General features: G+C 43.7%; 1 protein-coding gene and 1 pseudogene across 1 annotated transcript in view; one reads left to right on the top strand and one right to left on the bottom strand.

Annotated features, from left to right (window-relative positions):
- Positions 1-9,587: 9,587 nt before the first annotated feature.
- Positions 9,588-14,319, bottom strand: LOC132023024 (RNA-binding motif, single-stranded-interacting protein 2-like; annotated as a pseudogene).
- A 7,585-nt stretch (positions 14,320-21,904) lies between these two features.
- The window catches only part of RTTN (rotatin), a 156,482-nt gene continuing 154,779 nt past the window's right edge, over positions 21,905-23,607 (top strand). The window contains exons 1-2 of the mRNA XM_059409812.1: positions 21,905-22,642; positions 22,975-23,162. Coding sequence (XP_059265795.1) covers positions 22,612-22,642; positions 22,975-23,162 — 219 coding nt within the window. The 5' untranslated portion in view covers positions 21,905-22,611. The remainder of the gene's footprint in view (positions 22,643-22,974; positions 23,163-23,607) is intronic.

Here is a 23,607-nt window from a genome sequence, read left to right as displayed (position 1 = left end):
AAAAGCTCGCTCTTAGGTGCTCCTATGGGGAGAACGGCACTGTGTCATTTATTGGTTGTGTGGTCCTAGACAAGTGTCATTAGCTTTTTAGCTCACTCTCCTCATGTCCCAACAACCTCCTCATAAAACCGTGGAGATTAATTAAAGATTAAGTCATGGACCTGGCACATATCGTCACTTTGAGTCATAGCTATTACTAAAAACAAGCATTTTCAAAATGGAGGGTCTTTCTGTGAATTTAATAATCGTTCCATAAGCTTCTTGAAATCTTAATGCCTCTCTACTGAACTAAATGTGTTTTTATCTACTTGCTGGGCTGTTATGGTTTAGAAACCTGCATATGAATCCGTCATCTAAAAATTGCAAGAGATTTCTGATTGTATATGAAATACAGTGTGTAAGGTATGCAAAATAAACCTTTTCCACCTGTTGGCAGAATCACTACATATGTTTGTCTTTAAATTAAAACTTAATTAGGGGCGCCTGGGTGGCTCAGTGGGTTAAGCCGCTGCCTTCGGCTCAGGTCATGATCTCGGGGTCCTGGGATCCAGTCCCGCATCAGGCTGTCTGCTCAGCAGGAGCCTGCTTCCTCCTCTCTCTCTCTCTGCCTGCCTCTCTGCCTACTCGTGATCTCTGTCAAATAAATAAATAAAATCTTAAAAAAAATAAAATAAAAAATAAATTAAAACTTAATTAGCAATAATAAGTTCCTAAAACTTCCTACAGCAAGCCAATAACCAAAAACTAATTACAATGAGTAGATACAAACAGAAGAAATGTCTTTTCTTTTTATCTGTGGGTCAGTTATATCATCAAGTTGATTATCTGTTGACTATGCTGTGTTGTACTTCATCAAGGATACGATCTGACCAAGAAATTCTTGTTTGGCTTTTCTTATCTGGAAAAGTGCTTTAACCTTTCCTATAACCCTGTGTGTGTTCTAGAAACAGTAGTTGAACATGTTATTTAAATAGAGGACATATCATAGGCTTGGCTCATTAAGATGAGAAGGCAGAGACTAACCCAGATGTTACCCTTGTGACAAAACTTGTAAATATTATATCTCACCCCAAATCAGTACTTTCTCAGGCAAGGAACTGTTCCAAGATTGCATGAAAAAAGATGAATGCACGTGGTGGATAGAGCTAAAATTCCATAATTACTAAATCCAAATTTCACTGGGGCAGGGGCAATAACTAGTTTCTGTATTTCTTGAAGCAGAATGTTTTGAATGAATGGAGAAATATATAATACAAAATGGTTAAAATCTGGACATATTATCTTTCAAGAAATGTTTTGATAAAAGAAACTACTTGTGTCATTGTTAAAAGTTATCTTCTGCTATGGTAAACAATTCTTGCATATTCTATTACTGCAGGAGTTTTAAATTCCATTTATTTATTTATTTACTTATAAAGGTTTTATTTATTTATTTGTCAGAGAGAGAGAGAGAGAGACAGTGCGCACAAGCAGGGGGAGTTGCAGGCAGAGGGAGACGGAAAATACTACTCCCTACTGAGCCCGGAGCCAGATGCGGACTCTATCCCAGGACCCTGGGATCTGACCTGAGCCAAAAACAGACCTTAAGATGGCTTAAGGACTGAGCCATCCAGGCACCCCTAAAGTTATTATTTTAGATAATATTACTTTGTAAACATTTTCTAGTAAGTAGAGTATGCAGTTAACACTTCTTTGTGAACAATCCTAATGTTTAGTTTTACTTTGCTTTTAATAATATGATGCAAACCTGCTTAAAATTAAAACAGGGAAGGTGTTACCTCAATTGAGTACTGGGTTTCTTCTCCTACTCTATGGTCTCATTTACACTGTGTGATGTATGCTTTTCTATGCCCCTGCTGTGTATAACAAGTCACATAGAATATATTGGGATTCATTAACATTGCATATTTCTGATTAATTATTAAAGCTTCAATATAGTCTTGAATTTCTTCTGATGTTCAAAAACTACTCAAAATGTACATCTGTGGTTAATGATATTGGTATAATTCCCTTGATAGTTAAACTGAGTTTTGCTCTTCAGAAATAACTACTCATAACCAGTTTAATAGTATACCTTGAATGGAGTTAATTTTTGCCTTTTTCTTTTCTTTTTTTTTTAAGGTTTTATTTATTTATTTGACAGGCAGAGATCACAAGTAGGCAGAGAGGCAGGCAGAGAGAGAGGGGGAAGCAGGTTCCCTGCTGAGCAGAGAGCCCAATGAGGGCTCGATCCCAGGACCCTGAGATCATGACCTGAGCTGAAGGCAGAGGCTTAACCCACTGAGCCACCCAGGTGCCCCTGCCTTTTTCTTTTTAATTCTTCCAAATTTTTTGGTTGAAGGATAGTTGACTTACAATATTATATTCGTTTCCAGTTATAACATAGTGACTCGTCATTTATGTACATTACAGTGTGGTCACCACAATAGATCTAGTTACCATCTCTTTTAGGGTTCCTCAAGTCAATTCTAACTTTGTGGAGATGTTCCCCCCATATATATAACACAAACGATTCTTGAACACCAGCAATATGTCCAAGAATTCAACTGGATTCAACTCAACTCTGACCCTTCTAGCTGGAGATAGCATCAGATTCAATCCTACAAGACTGTTTCCCCCACCCCCACCCCCATTTTCGGTGCCAGTCTCCAAGCCCGAGGTTCTATGCTTCTGACCAATCAGCTTCAGATTCAAGGTTCCACAAGCTTTCTCCTTAGGTTCTCATCATTTGCTAGAGAAGCTCACAGAATGAAAGGAAACACTTAGGTTTACCAGTTTTTTTCTTTTTTTTTAAATACTTCTAAAAATTTTTAAATAAACATATAATGTATTATTAGCCCAGGGGTACGAGTCTTTGAATCGCCAGGTTTACACACTTCACAGCACTCACCATAGCACATACCCTCCCCAATGTCCATAACCTCACCCCCCTCTCCTAACCACCCCTCCAGCCACCCTCAGTTTGTTTTGTGAGATTAAGAGTCACTTATGGTTTGTCTCCCTCCCGATCCCATCTTGTTTCATTGATTCTTTTCTTGCCCCCCAAACCCCCCACATTGCATCTCCACTTCCTCATTTCAGGGAGATCATATGATAGTTGTCTTTCTCTGACTGACTCATTTCACTAAGCAGAATACCCTCTAGTTCCATCCACGTGGTTTACCAGTTCCTTACAGGATACGATAAAAGTTACAAATCAGTGTCAGATGAAGAGATACACAGGACAAGGTACAGGGAACCGGTGCAGATCTTCCCTGCCCTTTCCAGGTATCACCACTCTCCCCAAATCTCTATAGTTTCCCCAGCCTGGAAGCTCTCCACAGCCAGTCCTCTTGGGTCATTATGGAGGCTTCATTGCAGAACCGTGATTGTTATTAGCCATTGGCTGATTTGGTCTCCAGCCCCCTCCCCACCCTGGAGGTCAGGAGAGAGGCTGGAAGTTCCAACCCTCTAATCTTAGGGTTGGTTCTCCTGGCAACTAACCTCCACACTTGGGTAAGGTCCAAAAGTTGTCTTCATTAATAAGACACCCATGTGACTTTTATGCTCTAGGCCATTTTCAGTAACGATCAATGAAGATCAAATATATCGGAGAAATATATTTTGGTCATCTGACTAAATATACATTTATTTTAAGATTGTACTTATTATTTTAGAGAAAGAGAGCGCCAGCAGGGGGAAGAACAGAGGGAGATGGACAAGCAGGGGACCATGGTGAGTGTGGAGCCCATCGTGTTGCCAGGCTCAATCTCACGACTCCGAGATCATGACCTGAGCCGAAATCAAGAGTCGGACACTTAACTGACTGAGCTACTTGGGCACCCCAATATAACACTACCTGTTACCAGACGAAGTTATTACCATATTAATGACTATATTCCCTATGTTGCACTTTTCACCCCTGTGACTTATTTATGTTATAACTGGAAGATTGTACTTCTTAATTCTTTTCAACTATCTCACCCCCCACCCCGCCAGCAACCACCACTCTGTTCTCTGTCTCTTTGAGACTGTTTCTATTTTGCTTTCTTTGTTCATTTGTCTTGCTTTTTAGATTCCAGACATAAGTGAATATATGGCATTTGTCTTTTTCTGACCTATTTCACTTAGCATAATAGCTCTAGGTGACTAGGGCTTATTTTGAATCACTGTTTAAGTATTTCAGTAGAAAGAATTTTTTGGCCACATTATACCCAACGGGACAGAGATAAAAATTCACATGGCAATTGAGAGTGACCCTTTATAGAACTGTAGAAAATGGGGACAGTTACTAGAGTTTTAACACTTTGAAAGATCTTATTATATCCTAGCAGGAACCAGTGAATAGACGTCTCGGAATGTCTGAAAGAAACATGGGTTATAAATTAAAGACCCAGGAGGATAAAGTATTGACCATTAACTGATAATTCAGAATAGGTTCCCCATTTTAAAGGGGAAGTGTATGTTACTCCTCCTGGGATCGAATCTTAGGCTTCAGCTAGAAGAGAATACCAGGTGGTCACATGTAGAAATAAAAATCGGCCCTTGTGTCTTCAGTTCATATGTAGCTCTGATGTCAGTGAGGAATTGGCACCTGTTTTTCAGGAATAATGACACATAACAAATTAACTGCAGTGGGCAGGGTTGTTGGACCTGTTACCAAGTCACTGGCCCTTAGCTCCAAAGCACCCTCCCGGCGAGGCTTTGTGACAGGGGGACTGGGTCTCAGACATATCTGTTCTGCCCTGTGGATTCTGCCCATAGGGAGGGCCATTGGAAGGTATGCAGGGCTAGGGAGGAGGGCTTCTCCTTCCTGGGGACGTCCTAGTTGGGAAGCTGTGACCAACTCCTAAACAGTATTTCTTCACTCCAGCAACAGCAGTGGATTGCTGAGGCAGAAGGTGAATCCACTTTGCAGGCTTTCTAACCCTTGGAGAACTAAATTCAAAGGGCTACCCTGGGGCACATGGCTGGCTCAGTCAGTAGAGCGCATGACTCTTGATCTCAAGGTCCTGAGCTCAAGTCGCATGTTAGATATAGAGTTTACTTAAAAAAAAAAAAAAAAAAAGTACCACTTTAAGAGACACCAGCATCAGCTGGCTCACAGAAGTTGGGGTTCCAGTGTCATTGGGTACCCCCTTTCTCAGAGGTCTGGAGTTCAACTCTATGGGACCCTTTCTCAAAGCTTCTCTTCAGTCCCCTGAAAGTGAAGGAACCATCTGCTTCCCAAAGTCTTGTGACCTCCACTGTGCTTTAATATTCCGTTTTACCTTTTTAGAGCTTCAAAACATAGTTAACAATTCTTTACATCTAGTTATTGATCATTTATGTTAAGCTGTCTATATTAAAATAACGTGTCATCTCTGTCTCTTGATTGATACAGTTGTGTTAGGAGACAAGGGATGAAAACGATGCAACTCTATGAGTCAACGAATAGGGCTGGTACTTTACAAAGGTTCACATTTGCTTGGAAGGTCAAGTGGCTAAAATTTATCATATCTTATGAAGAGAGAGGAATATGGAAGTATCCTAAAAATCAACTAAACCGAGTAATTTTTCTCAACTCTTATGAGAGTTTGCTATATTATTTGTGAAATATTTAATTCCATAACAGAAGACAAGAGAGACAAATGGGGTATTAGTCAGGGTTTTCCAGAGAGCCAACAGGGATTGGCTCAGAGAGTTATGGAGACCAAGAAATCCTAGGAACTGTGATCTGCAAGGTGGAGAACCCAGAAAGTCACCCACGCAATTCGGTCTGAACCCAAAAGTCTGAGAATGGAGGATGGAAGTCCCAGTTTGAGTCTGAAAGACCAAGAATCAGGAGTCGATGTCTGGAGGCAGGAGAAGACGGATGTCCCAGCTAAGCAAAGAAAGCAAACCCACTCTTCCTCCGCCTTTTCTCTGCCATTCCCTTTCTATCTGGCCCTCACGGAACTGGATGATGCCACCTCATTGGTGATGGTGGATCTTCTTTTACTGAGTCTTTACTGAGTTTTACTGATTCAAATGCTAGTCTTTTCCAGAGACACCCAAGTATAACGGTTTACCAGCCATCAGGGCATCCTTTGGCCCAGTTAAGTTAGTTGACACATAAAATTAACCATCACAGTTGGGATGGATGAACCTCATTTAAGTGTTAAGTGTAGCGAATACATAAGCTAATAGTTTATGAGTTGTAGGTAAAACTCAGAAGAGGTGTTAAAAATAGAAAACGAGTAAAGATGTAGCTTGAAAACTACGAGCAGAATTCACACGATATGTTAAATATAGAGAATACGTCAGGGACATTCAAGACATATTACATATATGATAAATAGGATGAAACAAGCAAAAGTGTTTATTTAGGGAAAGAAAAATATGAGAGAGCCAAGTCAGAAGGTACAGATCCTGTCACTTCTTGGTTGACAGCTCATCATCCTCAGGTTGGTTACTCATTCGGACCCGTCCTGGCCCATGGTGCTTGGGTTAAGAAATGCAAACAATACCATGGTTGTTTCGCAGGACCAGCTAGCAAGCTAGAGTTGACATGAGAAGTACTTGCTCCTGGTTCCAAAGGAGGCAAGGCGTATTCCTGATCCCGGGCACTTCCAGCATAACCTTTCAATGTCGGCTCTGGTACTTGTGACAGAATGAGGGGGGTGGTCAGGAGAAGAACGGAGGAAGAGAGGGGGGGAGACGGCAGCGGGAGCAGAGAGCGAGCAAGAGACGGAATCCCAAGCATTAAGCTTCTGGTGCTCTGTGCTATGTTAATTATTCTAGCTGCCCCCACCCAGTGTCTCACTAAGAGTTTTGAATTAATAAACCATCTGATTTAGCATCTTCATTGAGACTCTCTGTTCACTGAACTGTAGGATCATCCTAGTCCATTCCTGTGGAAAGGGCAGTTGGGACTTTGTGAGGGACTGCACTGCATCCGTAGATCCGTTTTTGATGACTGCCATCTTAATGATACCGAGTCCTCCGACGCATGACACAGGATGTCTTCCCATTTACTTAGGTCTTAAAAACTATTTTTTCAGTTGCATCTCATAATTTTCATTGTGCAAGTCTTTTTTTTTTTTTTTTTAAGATGTTATTTATTTGACAGAGAGAGATCACAAGTAGGCAGTGAGGCAGGCAGAGAGAGGGGAAGCAGGCTCCCCGCTGAGCAGAGAGCCCAATTCGGGACTCGATCCCAGGACCCTGGGACCATGACCTGAGCTGAAGGCAGAGGCTTTAACCCACTGAGCCACCCAGGTGCCCCTAATTGTGCAAATCTTAAAATTATTTTGTTAAATTGATTCCTAAGTATTTTTGATGCTATTATAAACAATAAGCAATAAATGGAATGTTGTGCAATATTAAGATGCAATTAAGAAAATGTGATACATATAATAACAGAAGTTATTGTTGGAAATAGGGTATAGTAGCATTGGAAGATGATTTTTATTTAAGGAAAAGAATAAAAACATCAAATCATTTGCATAATAAAACTGTGACTATGTGCCCCAAACAAGCAAAGAAACCTGTATACAGAAGTGCTAAAGTAAAAGTAAAATGTAATTTTTCTCTTTTTTCACCTTTTTGTAATTTCAAACATCTTTAATGACAATGATTACTTTTATCGTGAAAACTCTGAATATGTATTAACAAAAATCCAATGACCTTGAACTATTTGGGTGGTTAAAATAGTCAGACTGGACTATTTATGATACATCCTTTTTGAGAGCTAATTACGTGTTTATTCTTACAGGGCTAAAAATAAAATTGCTGCATTTGATTTCAAATTGACACCAGTTAATCATGTAAGATTTTTTTTTTCAATTTCTCATTCTAAGCAGCTCCTGTAACATTAATTTATATTTGGTTTAAATGCTAATCATATCTACATTCTGCTTATCAGTTTTCTAGTTTTGTTTTTTTTTAATGATTTTTTCAAAGATTTTATTCATTTATTTGGGAGGGACAGTGAGCAAGGGAGAAAGTGAGAGAGAGACAGAGAGAGAGATAGCACGAGTTGATGGGGGAAGGGCAGAGGGAGAAGCAGGCTGAGCAGGGAGACAGACATGGGGCTCCACCCCAGAACCCTGGGATCAGGACCTGAGCTGAAGGCAGAAGCTCAACCACTGAGCGCCCCCCCCTTCCACTTACCAGCTTTTTTGCAGTATAGATTTTAATTTCTTTTTAATTTCCCATTAAAATTTATTCATGCTGTACAATAGCTCAACAGTCAGTATATGATTAAAAAATTATAATCACAGAAAACTACATTTGACATCACAGGAAACAATTTTCATTTCTCACTGAGTAAATAATTCAAATTCTGGCTGTGGAATATAGGTGATTGTCAGGATAGTCTAATTTTTGTGCTTCAGACTTTCTGAATGTTTCATGGATATAAGAAAAAACAAACCAGTACTCTTATATCTCTTACATTTGCTATCCACATTGCCCGAAAGAGGCAGATTTATAGTTGTGTACAGGAAAATGAGCTATTGCTGGAATCTTCCCCACTTGCGACACGTCTCTCCCCATCACTGCGCGCATCCTCTGAGCTGAAGCGGCGGAGAGTCCGAGCATATGGGCGGCTGTTGGAGCTGCTGCCTCCTTCCATGAGAGCCGTTTCCCTAGCTAATTGGAAGGGGCTCTGCTGCTGACTACCGCTTCATGCTAGAAAGACTGTGCCCCACAATTTAATTAGTTGGTAATTCTAATCTACTAATTTAGCTAACACTTGTTGTGAGCATTGTGTCACCTGGCACACCATTTTTGAGACTTAATAGAAGAGCGCACAGTTTCCGGGCAGCGCGCCTTCATTTAGGGCACCGTTAACGGCCCCTTCATTATTTGATTTAACTATTCTATTCTCTGGAATTGTGAGGTTTTCAGCCAAACCTATTGATGCGTGCTCATTAAGACCAGTTGTCTACAAAGCACCTGCTTTCCTGAGAAAGGATCTTATTACTAACACACAGCTAGTTCTCGCCAAGAGGGCTTACATTTCTTTGGCTGGCTGGAAGCTTTATCAGACTGCCTTTTCCGTCTTTGTAGTCATTGTGCTAAGTCCAAATTCTTTCCTTCTCCTTTTGTTCTGGGAAGGTCCTGCTGCAAATCACTCTCCATCCTCCCTGGGGAAGCCGGACCCGTTGCCCTGCCCAGCCCTGCGGCTAGATTCTCCTGTGATAGGAGCACAATGGTTCTAATTCCTGTCACCTTCTCAGGGGAGTCATTTAAACCCAAGGACATCCAAAAAAAGTCAGCACCTGCCCTCCACCCCCCATGGCTGTTAGCCTATACTCTACCCTTCCTCTCCTTCTGTTCTATTCTGGTCACCCTTGTCCCTCCCTCGGTAAAGGACTCCCACTGGAATCAGTAAAGGCAGGACCAGCAGAGGCAGCTGTGCTACAAGCCATTCCTTTGTTCTGAGGACAGTGAGTTCCAAGCAGTGCTCTTTTAAAAATGGAAACACTCTCAAGGAGGAAGTCACCTGAAACTCAAAATACCTCCTGTGAAAAGAAGCAGCAGGACCTACTGTAACTACCCCGCGACCTTAGGCTTGAAGCCATGTTTCTTCTAGTGTCAGTTTCCTCATCTGTGAAAGGTGAGCATGGGCTCAGTCCATTTCTTTAGTTTCGGAGGGTTGAGAGCATGCTTTGGGATTCAGTGAAAGCCACGGACTTTCTCCTTAGAATAGCACACCTGCGCAAATTAAGAAAAAAATATAAAAAAAGCTAGGGATGGGCTGGAACTCTGGAGACCCACGGCCACTGGGTTAAAATAAAACATAAACGTGCAAATTAAACCATGAACACAATCTCAGGCACCCAGTCTCACTATTTTAAACTCTCCTGATTAGCGATCTTAATTCCGTCAGCAACCTTAATGAGTAAGGGAGTCCATAGGTTCCACGAATCAGGCTGTGGACATCTTTGGGGGAGCTCTTAGTCTGCCTAGTAGGTACACATCAGAACAAAGATGAGGGATATGAATTCCCAGAGAGGGGAAACACTTATGATGAACAAATTATGTTCAGAAATGCCAGGACAATGATTTTTTTTTTTAAAGATTTTATTTATTTATTTGACAGACAGAGATCACAAGTAGGCAGAGAAGCAGGCAGAGAGAGAGGAGGAAGCAGGCTACCCGCTGAGCAGAGAGCCCGATGCGGGGCTCGATCCCATGACCCTGGGATCATGACCTGAGCCGAAGGCAGAGGCTTTAACCCACTGAGCCACCCAGGCGCCCCGCCAGGACAATGATCTTAAGCATCATCTGGAAGTACATTCATTTTTCTATTAGAATGTTTATTAAGCACATAACATGGGCCAAATTCCCATTGAGAAGCAAAGGTGGAGAGGTCTTCAGTGGTCAGCCAAAGGTCCCTTCAAAACCCAGTCTGTCCTAGACCACCTCAGGTATCCTAAAATACTACCAGTAAAGAATGTATTGATTGTAGAGACCTTATGTATGAGAAGATGTTCTTCAGAATTCCAAGGCTTTTGTCTTCATTTCAGAGTCAACAGGACAGTGTTTAATCTATCTGATTGCTGTGTAAGGTTACCTTCACAAATTAGGAGAGGGCTCAAAGCACTTTTTAAAGAAATGACCAGTGTTAGCTGTGGACTGCCTTTTTGCCTTAACTGATAACCTACTTTCCCTTAGAGATACCTAACTTAATTGAGCCAACATTGAAAAAAATCTGCAGTATCAAAATGCATTCTGTAGAAGTGACTAGAATCAGTATTTTATTTACAGACCCAAGAAATATTCAGCACAGCTGCACCACCTGCCAAGGCAGGGCTGAAAGTCAGGGTCATTTTTGTAACTTCAATTAAATAGATTACAGGCAGCAGGGGCACCAATGGAGGCCATTATCATTAGAGTTGAGTTGCGAGAGGTGGCAAACATGGGCACCACCTTAAGATCACAGGAAAATATGCCTTTGTGCTAGATCTCCAAAAAGCTGGTTCTTATTTTTTCTCCCTGGAAGTAATGCTTGCCCAGAATCACATATCTGACTGTAACAGCAAGGTTATGTGACTTTACACATTGAGAATATATCTAAACACAATAACAATATTACTTTGAACTTCCATTGCACTCTTCATCCAAGGACTTTTCCATCATTAGCTAATTAAATCTCACAGTGTGAAGATGGTAATGTATACTTACCTCATTTTACCAAAGGGAAAGTTTTCCAGTGGTTAGATGACAGAGTGAACAGTTACCGCAATGGGAAGGCAGTAGGGGGGCGGGGGTGGAAACGTCTTGCTGAATAATGCAGACGCCTGGGAACGGAGCTCAAAGGTTCACATAAGGGCCATTCATCTTATCTATCACTTTAGAAGGCTGAGTCTAAATGTGACAGATACATGGATAATCCTGCGTTCACAAATTCTCTGGACAGGACACTGACTCTCCTTACAGAACTATCTTGGTGTCTTTACAAATTAAGTTCTTTATAAAATGAATTTTTTTTTTTAATGTATAAGGATATTTATTGCAGCATTGTTTGTAAAAGCAAAACACTAGAAACAATACAAACATGGATAAAGAGGATGGCAATTAGTGGTACCTTCGAGCATGCAATATTGAATATTGTGAAAGTATTAAAAAGAGCAGAATTGGGGTGCCTGGGTGCCTCAGTCAGTTAAGCATCTGCCTGGCTCAGGTCTCAATCCCGGAGTCCCCCAAGGATGGAGCCCACATCTGGTTCCCTGCTCAGTGGGGAGTCTGCTTCTCCCCCTGCTCTTCCACTGCCTCTCAACCCACTCGTGCTTTTTCTCTTTCTAGTGTGTGTGTTCTCTCTCTCAAAAAAATAATTTTTAAAAATCTTTGAAAAAATAAGGCAGAATCAACAGAGGTCTATCTATTGGCCCAATGACAATGATGCAATGTTGAATGAAGAAGGTAAGTTACTTAGTAATTTTATAAAAACATATGAAAATAGAAACTATTGAGTAATTTTACTCAATATAAAAGAAATTCTTGTTTTCAACTTAATGTCTTACTGCTTTTATTTTCATAACACCTTATTGAAATAGAACCCATGTGCCAAGTAATTCACAAATTTAAAGTGTACGTTTCAATGGTTTTTAAATACATATACAGATATGTGCAACTGACACCACAGATAATTTTAGAACATTTTCATCATCTCAAAGAGAAACCCCTCACCTCTTAGCTATTACTGCTCAGTTACCCCAACGACCACCAAATCTAAGTAAACTCGGAATCATTTTGCTTTCATAGATGTGCCTGCTCTGGACAGCTCATCTAAATGAGATCATATACTATGTGGTTTTCTGCGTCTGGTTTCTTTCACTTGGCATGTTTTCAAGGTTCATCCATGTTATAGGGTGCATCAGTATTTCTTACCTTTTTTTTTTTAAGCTACATAATGTTTCATTGTATAGATATGATTTATCCATTCCACACACCCATGTCTATCCACTCATTAATTATGGACATTTGGGTTGCTTCTACATTTCAGCTCTTACGAAGGAGGCCGCTATCAACACTCATATACGAGTTTTTGTGGGTACGTGTTTTCATTCAGGGGGCACGTACCTAGAAGTAGAATTGGCTGGTCACATAGTAATTCTATCTTTACCTTTTTGAGGAACTGTTGACTATTTCAGTTCTCTTGGGTATATATCCAGGGGAGAGTTGCTAGGTCATATGTTAATTTTATTATTCATCTTTGGAGGAACTGCCAGACTGTTTTCCACAGTGGCTGCCCCACTCTCAACCCCCAGCTGCAGGTGTGAGGGTTCCAATTTCCACACATCCTGGCCGACAATACTATTTCCCCTATTTTTGATTACAGCCAACCTGGAGAAGTATCTCATTTTGATTTTTTTGATGTGCATTTCCTTGATAACTAAAGATGTTCCATATCTTTTCAAATGTTTTTGTTTTTGTTTTGGGGGGATATATGGAAAGAGTATGTTGCAGTTAGGAACAAAATATACAACTTTCTTGGCAAAAGAAAGAAAAGAAAGTTCTTTTGATCTCCTTGAATGCAGCACACACTAAAAGTGACGGTTTCTCTCAGCACCCTCACAAATGGAGGAATAAGCAGAGGGCCGGAGTGCAGAGATCTTTTTCTGGGCCCAGACCTGTGAAAAGCGATGACCAAGTGTTCGTGCTGAGCGAGGCCCACGGTTGGAAGGTGTTCCTGGTTAGCCCCCTGGCGTCTGGAAGCATCACACCTCCAGTAGTGTATTTGTGTGGCATACCTCGGAGATATTGTGGGTTCGGTTTCTGGGAGAAGGCACAGGGGTGTACTGGGAGATGTGCGCTCCTTGTGTAGTGACAGCCATGGGCATGTACATGCCCGTGCTGCTGAGGGAGAGGTACCCCCCTGATGGGTATGAGGTCCCACTGTGAAGGCAGGCTGGAGAGAAATGGGGTGATCCATTCCCTCAGGGCAGAACTGAAGCTGAAAGCTGCAGGGGGTATGACGGGTGGTGCATCCAAGATGGCTTAGGTGATGGCAGAGGAGGTGTGAGAGCCACACATGTGTGGCTCCCATGTGGTCAGAAGACACAGGAGATGGAAGACACGGGGAGGGTGCGGACTGAGCAAGCATCCTGCTGCAGGGGATGTTATAACGGGAAACCGATTCGGAAGAGCTGGGGTCCTAGGTCAAGACTATACCACCCATAGCTGCATTCCTTAGCCAGGCCTGTCCATTTTGCACAGACTTCCCTTGGTTCTGCCATTTCTGTGGACCGTCAGCAAACCTGCAAAGCAAGGGGTCAGACGGAGCTGGAACTCCGGCGGGTGTCTTAATACATTTGCCGTTAAAGTGGGTGATGATGCTTCACACTTCTCTGCGGACTCCATTCTTGCAAAGCCATCCCCTCTGCTGTCCCACTGGTGTCTCGGAGGATTCGAGTGAGGATGACTTGGCCAGAGGGCTTCCCCTTCTAGTTCCTGCTTATCCATTGCTAGTGGAACGATGGACAGGTGTCACTTCGTGGGGTCCTGCCCCTGTTGCTTTGTGGCTCTGGGCCTGTATGCCACTGGCTTTCAGTGCTGTTACAGTTTTCTGTGCCGCTGAAGGACGGTCAAAGTCCACAAAGCCACAGCTGCTGCACTTGCTGGTGCTTTTCTCCAGTATGACCTCGGGGGAGACAATCCTGCTGTATGACCAGTACGATTTGATAGGGTCCTGGTCAGTAGTGCCTGGTTGCAATCCCCGGATATAGATGCTGGTTTTGCTCAGCTGGCCCTTTCCATTGCTCCCCCTGCTGCTGCTAGGGGCACCGTTGCTTGGATGAGGTGACGTCATCTGCTGAGGCAGTGACACATACAGCTGCTTCTTGTTTTTCTTCTACTCAAAAGTCGAAATCCCGGGCCTGGAAACCACTGAGAGCAGCATCTTCTCTTGAATGTTAGGTAGCTGAGCCTTCCCACGTGTTTATTGGCCATTTAGATACCTTCTTTGAAGAACTGTCTATTCAGATTGTTGCCCATTTTTAAATTGGGTAGTTTTTCTAATGTTGAGTTATAAGGATTTTTGTTGTTTTAACATATTTTGCATAAAAGATTTTTATTAGATACATGGTTTGCAAATGTTTCCTCCTACTCTTTGCTTGACTTTTCACTTTCTTGATAGTATCCTTAGAAGTGCAAAATTTTAAATTGTGATGATGTCCAATTTACCTTTTTAAATTTTTGCTTGTGTTTTTGTTGCCATGTCTAAGAAACCACTGCCTAATTCATAGTCATGAACACTTATGCCTATTTTTTCCCCGAGAAAAAATAATCTCAAGTGCTTGCATTTAGGACCTCGATCCATTTTGAGTTCATTGAGGTATAAATCCAAATTCATTCTTTTGCATGTGGATATCCGGCTGTCCCATTTTTTGAAAAAAATAGTCTTTCCTTGTTGAATTGTTGTGGCATATTTATTGATAAGCAATTGACCACAAATGTAAGTGATTATTTCTGGACTTTCAGTTTTATTCCATTAGTGTATATGTCTGTCCTTATGTCAGTACTGCACTGACATACTGTCAATACTGTCCTTATGTCTTGGATGCTGTAGCTTTGTAATAAGTTTTGACACTGGGAAGCAGAAGTCCTTCAATTTTGTTCTTTTTTTGGGTTAGTTTTGTGCAGTCTGGTTCCCTTAATTTCTACATGAATATAAGCCAATAGTATCCATATTGTTTCCATATGAATAAGCTTATTAATTTTATGAGGAAGGTGGCTGGGTATTTGACAGAGACTGCTTTAAATCTGTAGTTCCGTTTGGGGAGTCTCGCCATTTTAACAATATAAAATCTTCCAATCAATTGCACAGGATGTCTTTCTACTCAAGTTTGGTCTTTAAAAAATGTTTTTCTTTCTTTCTTTCTTTCTTTCTTTCTTTTTTAAGATTTTATTTATTTATTTGACAGAGAGAGACACACACAAAGCAAGAGAGGGAACACAAGCAGGGGAAGTGGGAGAGGGAGAAGGAAGCCTGATTCGGGGCTTGATCCCAGGACTCTGGGATCATGACCTGAGCCAGAGGCAGACGCTTAATGACTGAGCTGCCCAGACACCCCTAAAAATGTTTTTCAATGGGGATGCCTGGGTGGCTCCATTGGTTAAGTATCTGCCTTTGGCCCAGGTCATGATCCCAGGTTCCTGGGATTGAGCCCTGTATAGGGCTTCTTGCTCAGCAGGGAGCCTGCTTTTCCCTCTGCCTGCTGCTCCCCCTGATTGTTTTCTCTTTCTCTTTGACAAATAAAGTCTTTTAAAAAAATGTCTTTCAATGATATTTTGTAGTTTTCCACATAGATGTCCCGTATTTGTGTTACATTTATTCCCAAGTATTTTATTCTTTTTACCATTATTGTAAATGTAGTATTTCCTTTATTTAATTTTTGGATTGTTTATTGCTTGTGTGGAGAAACAATTTGATTTTGTGTATTGATTTTGTATTTTGTAACCTTGCTAAAGTCTTTCCTTTGGTCTAATAGTTTCTCTGTGGATTCCTTTGAGTCTTCTACATGTAAGGTCATGTCAACTGTAAATAGAAATAGATTTACTTTTCCTTACTAATCTGGAATGTCTTTTATTTCTTTTTTTGGCAATTACTCTGAATAACACTTCCACTACAATATTGAATAGCAATGGTGATAGCAGAAATCCTTGTCTGCTTTGCCACATCTATAATTAAGAACCCTATTTATTAAATTGTGCAAAGAAAGCAAAGTTCAAATCTGTGTTGCTCTGCTATTTGAAGTGGAACATGAACATACCTTGTTTCAATTCTTCCGCTTTAAAATGGCATAAAATATTTATTACCTTTCTATTTTGGTATTGGGAAGATGAATTAGAATGTGATGGTCCCCTTAAAAATTAAATATTATGTAAATTCATAGAACAAATTTATGGGCCATGATTAGGACAGTTCTTAACGAGGGGATGAAACCTTTCACCACAACCATTTTTCCTTCTTAAAGGTCCGAATTATTGGGGTGCTGAGTGGCTCAGTTTGTTAAGCAACTGACTCTTGATCTCAGCTCAGGTCTTGATCTCAGGGTTGTGAGTTCAAGCCCCACATTTGGCTCCATCATGGGCATGGAGCCAACTTAAAAAAAATAAAAAAATAAAAAACCTCAAAGATCCAAATTATTAATTAATCATGCTTTTTAAAAAAATCATTATTTTAAATTTATTTATTTTGAGAGAAAGATGGAGAGCGTGTATATGGGGCGGGACGAGGGGCACAGGGAGAGAGAGAATCTTAAGCAGACTCCCTTCTCAGGGCAGAGCTCAACATGGGGCTCAATCCACTATCCTGAGATCACGACCCCAGCTGAAATCAAGAGTTGGTCACCCAACCGACCAAGCCACCCAGGCACTCTGAATCATGATCTTTATTCTTGACTAAGGCAGGCTTGGAGCCGGGCGACTTTCTGGAAGACAATGTTTTCCTGTCCTGGGGACCACGAATAACTTGAATAACCACAAATAATCCACATCTGTTGGTTAGTCTTTTTGTTTATGAATCCTGCTTTTTTGCTCCTTTTTACATATTGTCTTGATAAATTAATATCCCAATTAATGTAAAAGTGGCTTATAAAAGAATTTCTCCTTTGGGCCAATAATTCCTTCCCTCTGAACAATGAGGAAAAGAGGATCAGAGAACTCCCTTTCCCCCGGCCGTTGTGCCTGGGTATGGCCGCATCAATAGCTGGACGGTCCTGAGTCCTAGCCTGCGAGACCTCCCGCAGGGAGCAGAAAGACTGTGTCTTGGGCCAGGTCCCTCTGAGTCCCTCTGCTGAACAGAGCTACCTCGTGGTTTTACTTGCAGGTAGCACTGATACAAAACACTGCATTCTCTTCCTAGAAAGACAAATATTTCAGTCCATACAGCTACTATAATAAAATACCACAGACTGGACAGGGATGGTTTATAAACCAACAGAAACTTATTTCTCACGGTTCTAGAGGATGGAAAGCCCAAGATCAGAGTACTAAGAAGCTCAGTGTGAGGTGGGGACCAGGGTTCCTGGTTCATAGATAGCTCTTTTTCTCTGTCTTCTCATGGCTGAGACGGGGTGGGACCGATCTGGAACGTCTTTTAGAAAAGCCTGAGTCCTGGGGCGCCTGGGTGGCTCAGTGGGTTAAAGCCTCTGCCTTCGGCTCAGGTCATGATCCCAGTGTTCTGGGATCAAGCCCAGTGTTGGGCTCTCTGCTCAGCGGGGAGCCTGCTTTCTTCCCCCTCCCCCGCCTGCCTCTCTGCCTACTTGTGATCTCTGTCTGTCAAATAAATAAAATCCTAAAAAAAAAAAAAAAAAAAAAAAAAAGGAAAGAAAAGCATGAGTCCTGGGACACCTGCCTGGGTGGCTCAGTCTCTGGCTCAGATCATGATCCCAGGGTCCTGGGATTGAGTCCTGCTTTGGGCTCCTTGCTCAGCAGGGAGACTGTGTCTCCCTCTACATGCCACAACCCCTGCTTGTGCTACTCTCTCTCTAATAAATAAAATCTTGGGGAAAAAAAAAAAAAAAAAAGCATGAGTCCCATTCATGAGGATTCACCCTCATGACCTAGTAACTTCTCAAAAGTCCCACCTCCTAATACCAGCACAATGGGGATCATATTTTAACATACAAGTTTTGGGGAGTGGGGAGGAGGGAGACACCAAACATTCAATATGGCAAAGAGGCATCCTCAAGTTTGACAGCCACTAAAATCTCTATTATTTGTAGCAACTACCTATTATAGAGGTCCCGGGGTAAGCGCTTTCCCTGGTTTATCTCCTTTAGTCTTCACACAGTCCTATCAGTGGGTGCTATCTTTAACCCCAATTTCAACCTGCACAAGCTAAGGTTTACGGATTATAGAGGCTTCGGGGCTCCCCTACCCAAGGTTCTCCCCCTCCTGCCCCATTTTCTGTTCGTCCCACCCTTTTCCTTGGTGGAAGTTTTTGGCCCAACTCCTTGTAACTCTGGTACGATTATGATGCCCTGGACCACAGTTCAGGGTGTGAATGAGTAACCCAGCATCGGGCCATCTCATAAACTCTACCGGATGGGGTTTCCCATCACAGGTTTTGTATCTGGATGTTGGGAGAAATGTTCTTTCTTTCTTCTTGGGTCACTATATGGGAAGATGGAAGTCTGGACCACACTCCTCTCTTGTCCTATATATTTTGGGAGGATCCTGCCTATATTAAAAAAAGAATGGGACAAACATACTGAGGGAAGCAAGACTAAGATGTTGAGAAAAAGAATATTAATATTTTTGAGTCTCTGAGGCCAGATCCTTTTCTAGAGCGAGGTAATAAATCTCATTTTTGCTTACTCCTCGGAGTAAAATGTTTGTCATTTGCAACCAAGAAAGTTAATGAGCTTCCCCATAATTATGCAATTAGGAAGGCTGCAAAGCTGGTTTTAAACCCATGTCTGGCTCCAAGGTTTGTGCTCTATGTAATAGTTTGTTTAGCTTATATGACTATGAGCCAGGGATTTTAAGTTAGTCAAGATACAGAAATAAAGGGTAGGAAGTGCACATGATCCCAACTGACAGACCTACTGGGTATAACCCGAAGTATTAGAATTCAAGTTCAAATTGTGAGGAAGAGAAAAATTGCACAACCTTTCCACGAAGAAAAAATAAAGTATTTCTTTTTCTTCTAGCCTAAATCACCACAGATAGTAGAATGAGTTCTTTATGAGAGTAACTGAGTATTTCCTGTGGCTTTCGGTATAAATATCTCTTCATCTAAGCCAAAGGATCCAGTATAGCGGACTGAGGCAATGCTAGTGATTTGTGGGTATGACTGAAAGGTCGAAGGATGGTTGATAATTAAGTGGAGCTCAATAATTAGAATTTGACCTGTGCTCCTGGATCCACATGTTTTTCTCTTTCATGTTGCATGGTTTGTGACAAGCAGATCCCAACATACAAGATCTCTACTTTTCATTCAGTCCCAAGCCATTCAGACCCTGCCGGCTGAACGACTGTCATTTACCACCAGGTAAAATTCAACATGTTTTCCCTGTAAGTTGGCATTTAAAGAAATATAACAAAAACTACTGTAAGTACAAGTAGAAAATTACAAATATACATCCATACAGTTCTCCATACATGCACACAAATATCAACTGTCCATATTTCAAGCACTCAGACATCATTTAAAAAAAACCACATCAAAGTTCAAAATGACAAAACCCGAGTTGCTGACTGGGATACAGTAACAGTAAAAATGAATAATTAAAGGATACGCAGGACAGATTTGATGATTAAAAACCTCCTACATAGATCTTGGGTGAAACTGAAAGTATCAAAATAGCAGGTTCAGCATGGTTGAGAGTTCTAACCGTAGACAGAACATTATAAATCTGAACTCATGATAATGCTTAAACCTTTCCTTAGATGTGGATTCATGGAATTCTCTATAACCAAATAAGAAAGAATACAGACAAACAGCAAAACCTTTAGTTCAAGAAGTGAGAAAAGGAACTGCAAAACAAACCTAGGGAAGGAGAAAGTTACTGATAATAAGTAAAAGTACAGTAAATACATTAGGGTATGAGTATTCTTTTTAGAGAATTGATAAGTTGAAGATTGATTCTTTGAGGAAAAATTGGCAAATCAATACTTAGTCTAATAGAATGATACATAATTGCTTTGAATGTGATAAGCAGGACTTCATGACTTTTTTTGTAATTATAAAAAGAATATATGCTCAACAATAACAGTAAAAATTAGAAAATAAAAACAACATAAACAAAACCGTTTTGGATGGATGGCTACCAGACATAGTGTGGTAGGTCATTTCACAGTGTCTATCAATATCAAATATCAATACTGATATAATGTTGTATGTCCATCAAATCTCATTTCATTTTTGACCCCTCCCCCCTTTTTGCTTGCTACATGCTTGTTTTAAATTATAGCTGACCCCTGAACAACAGGGTTTGGGGACAGTGAGCCCTGTGCTGTCAAAAATCCACATCTAACTTTTGATTCCCACAAAACCTAGCTACCACTTATCTACTGTTGACACGAACCCTACCGGTAACAGATAATTGATTAACACAGATTTTGTATGTTACATGTAGTACACACTATATTCTTACAATAGAGCAAGCTACAGAAAAGAGAATGTTAAGAAAATCATAGGAAGAGAAAATACATCTGTAGTACAGTCATACTCTATTTATTGAAAAAAAAAAATTGTGCATCAGTGGGCCAGGGCAGTTCAAACCTATGTTGATCAAGAGTCAACTCTAGTGTGCCTGGGTGGCTCAGTGGGTTAAGCCGCTGCCTTTGGCTCAGGTCATGATCTCAGGGTCCTGGGATTGAGCCCTGCATCGGGCTCTCTGCTCAGCAGGGAGCCTGCTTCCTCCTCTCTCTCTGCCTGCCTCTCGGACTACTTGTGATCTCTGTCTGTCAAATAAATAAATAAAATCTTAAAAAAAAAAAAAGAGTCAACTCTAACTTATTTTTCCCCCACAGCATCGTCAACCCTTCCCCACTGATACCCTCAGTGTCTCATCTTTCTAAGACTTTCATCTTAGAAATATCTTTGAAAAGTTATTTCCGTTTTGTACTGTCACGTGTACTTTGACCCTGACACTTCGGATCCGCAACTGTAGCCTTCATGCCTGGGTCACTGTGGAAACTTCTCAGCTGGTTTAACTGTTCCCACTTTCTGGTCCTTCGGGCACCGTAACCGGCACGAGCTCTTCTCTCTCCTGGGGCTGAGCAGTGCGTTCCCGTTACCGGCGCGGCCGGTGGGGCTCGGGTGTGGACGGGTGGGACTTGGTGGGACTTGGGTTAAATGTCCACACCTCTGTCCTCGCACTCTCTGATCCCCGACGGCTGTGTCCTGCCCGGCAGAGGGACAAGCGGGGCGCAACCAGCGGGCCAGCAGCCCCGGCACCTCCCTGTCTCCCCCCGGGGTAACCGGGCCGCACAGCGCGGCTCTTCCGCGGCCCTCGACGGACGCACTCTGAGTCCTTGCTTTGCACCGACGGCTTTCTCGGGCAGGAATTCCCTGACCCCATTTCCCTTCCTGGCGAACAAACCCCTACGTACCCTTCCAGGTCCGGCGCAAACATCCCCACCGTCCGGCCCGCGACCTCGCGGGGCGCCGAGGCCCCGCGGGCGCTGCAGGGAACGAAGGTCCGGCCCCGGCGGGACCCCGGCGAGGAACCGCGCTGATGACCGCAGCACGGGAACCGGTATTATGCCGCCGGGACAGCCTTTCCAAGGCACTGAAAACATCCGTGAGAAAATGTTCTCTACGGTGAAAACCACTGGACACATTGAACTTTGTCGTTGCTCTCAGCCCTGCTTGCATTTTTCTGTTTGTTCAGTGCGAAACTCAACTACCCTTACCCCGCCGCCCCGATTTGTTCGTTTGTTCAGTGCGAAACTCAACTACCCTTACCCCGCCGCCCCGATTTGTTCGTTTGTTTCTACAGTCCCCTTCCTCTCTTCCCTTCTCGTAGTTCTCTCCCGCCCCCCTTGTCTTTGGCGACTTGCCTGTCTACACGGAACTTCGGGATCCGAGGGCGCCGCTTGCCCTTGCAGGTACATTTTACCGTTAAAGTAAGTGATTTTAGTAACAGACGGCGGTGGGGCGGTTGTGGGCGTGCGGGAATCCAAACCCCACCAAACTGTGCGTTATCAATGGCAAAGTTCTGGGAGCCGAGACTTGAGACGGGCAGGGCCGGAGCCAGTTTGCAGGGCCCGGTTGGCACCCGTCGGGACCTCTGCAGCCCGCGCCCGAGCCCGCGCTGAGATGCCGGAACCCCAGGAAGGTGGGTGCCGTGGCGAGCCCGGAATTCCGGGCACGGAGCACAAATGGGCGAAGACCACAACTCCCGGTGTGCACCGCGGCCGGGACGCGTTCTATTCCTGGCTTGTCTCCTCATTCTTTCCGGTTCTTATGATAGAGACTGCTGTGTAGGAGCTGCTTCGTGGTAATTACAGAGAGACTGTAAGCTTCTGTGGTGTCGCGGGGGCTCACAGTAGCTCACGGGGTGCCTCCTGGTCGTCTGGTGGTTCCCTGTGGCATCGCGGAACTCACTGTCCGACCGCCCGGGTTTCCACGGGGACACTAAGTGTTGACGGACGCTGTGGCGCGGCAGTTTAATTCTCCGGCGGCGGCTGATTGAGCGGGACGAAATGGTCTTGACGGGGCTCATCGGGAAACTCGGTAACAGGCTGGGCGGCCCCTCGCTCCGTCACCCTCCTGTCGTGGCCACTTGCTGGGCATAGCCGTGCAGCATTCTCGAGGCCGGCCCGCCCCGAGACGGCTTCCTCCCGTCCCGGCCTCGCCGGGGCGGCCCCCAGGGACCCGTCTGGGATTTCGCGTCCACTCCGCCGTTCGCGCCCCGAACGCCCCGGAGGCCGCCTGTGAAAAAATCCGGTTTAGTTCCCTCTTCGCCCCGCCCTCGTCCGCAGCGTCACTAAGCGGGTGGTCGGGTCGGCCCGGGGGGGGGCGTCTCCTCGCAGGTGGGCGACGCGCCGCGCGCGGTGTTTCCACAGGGCACCCGCTGGCCGAGATCCGGGAGCGCGCGCTCGGGAACATCCTGCGCAAGCTGGAGCGCGGCCTGGTCCGCGGCGACGACCTGGCCCGGGAGAGGCCGCTGCTGCTGCGCCTGCTGCGCTGGTTCGGCTTCGCGTCCGTGCCGCTGAGGGAGGAGGCGCTCGGCCTGCTCCGCACGCTGGCCAAGGTAGGCGCCGTCTGAGGTGCACGCGGACGAGCCGGGGCTGCCGGGTCAGCTCGCGGCAGCGCTTTTGGGGAAAGTTAAGGAATCACCACTTTGTCCCCCCGTAAACTCACGAGCGATGTTGAACTTGAATTCCTCGGGGTCTGGGAGGCTCGACTTCCTTTTCTCTTGCGCGCCGCGTGGACTCCCGCGTTGCGGCCGCCGCGCTCCCTGGAGGAGCCGCCTCTGGGTTCTGGCGTGTCCTGGTTCTTGCGAATCCTCTTTGGACGCCGGCAGAGCCGTCCTGCTTTCCGTTTCGTCCGGTCGTTCGGTTATTCGTCCCGCGGCGCGTCTGTGGGAGCGCGGTCAGACGGCTCGGCGCAGCGCGTGACAGAAACCCCTCAGGCGCCGCCCCGCGTCTCTGGATCTGTTTGCCGGTGGAGGGCCCCGGCCCGTGCGGAGCGTGCTT

Source organism: Mustela nigripes, chromosome 8 (assembly GCF_022355385.1).
Source record: "Mustela nigripes isolate SB6536 chromosome 8, MUSNIG.SB6536, whole genome shotgun sequence".
Lineage (NCBI taxonomy): Eukaryota > Metazoa > Chordata > Mammalia > Carnivora > Mustelidae > Mustela > Mustela nigripes.
The sequence above is the reverse complement of the archived record's forward strand: the minus strand, read 5'-3'. Positions and strand labels throughout refer to the sequence as shown.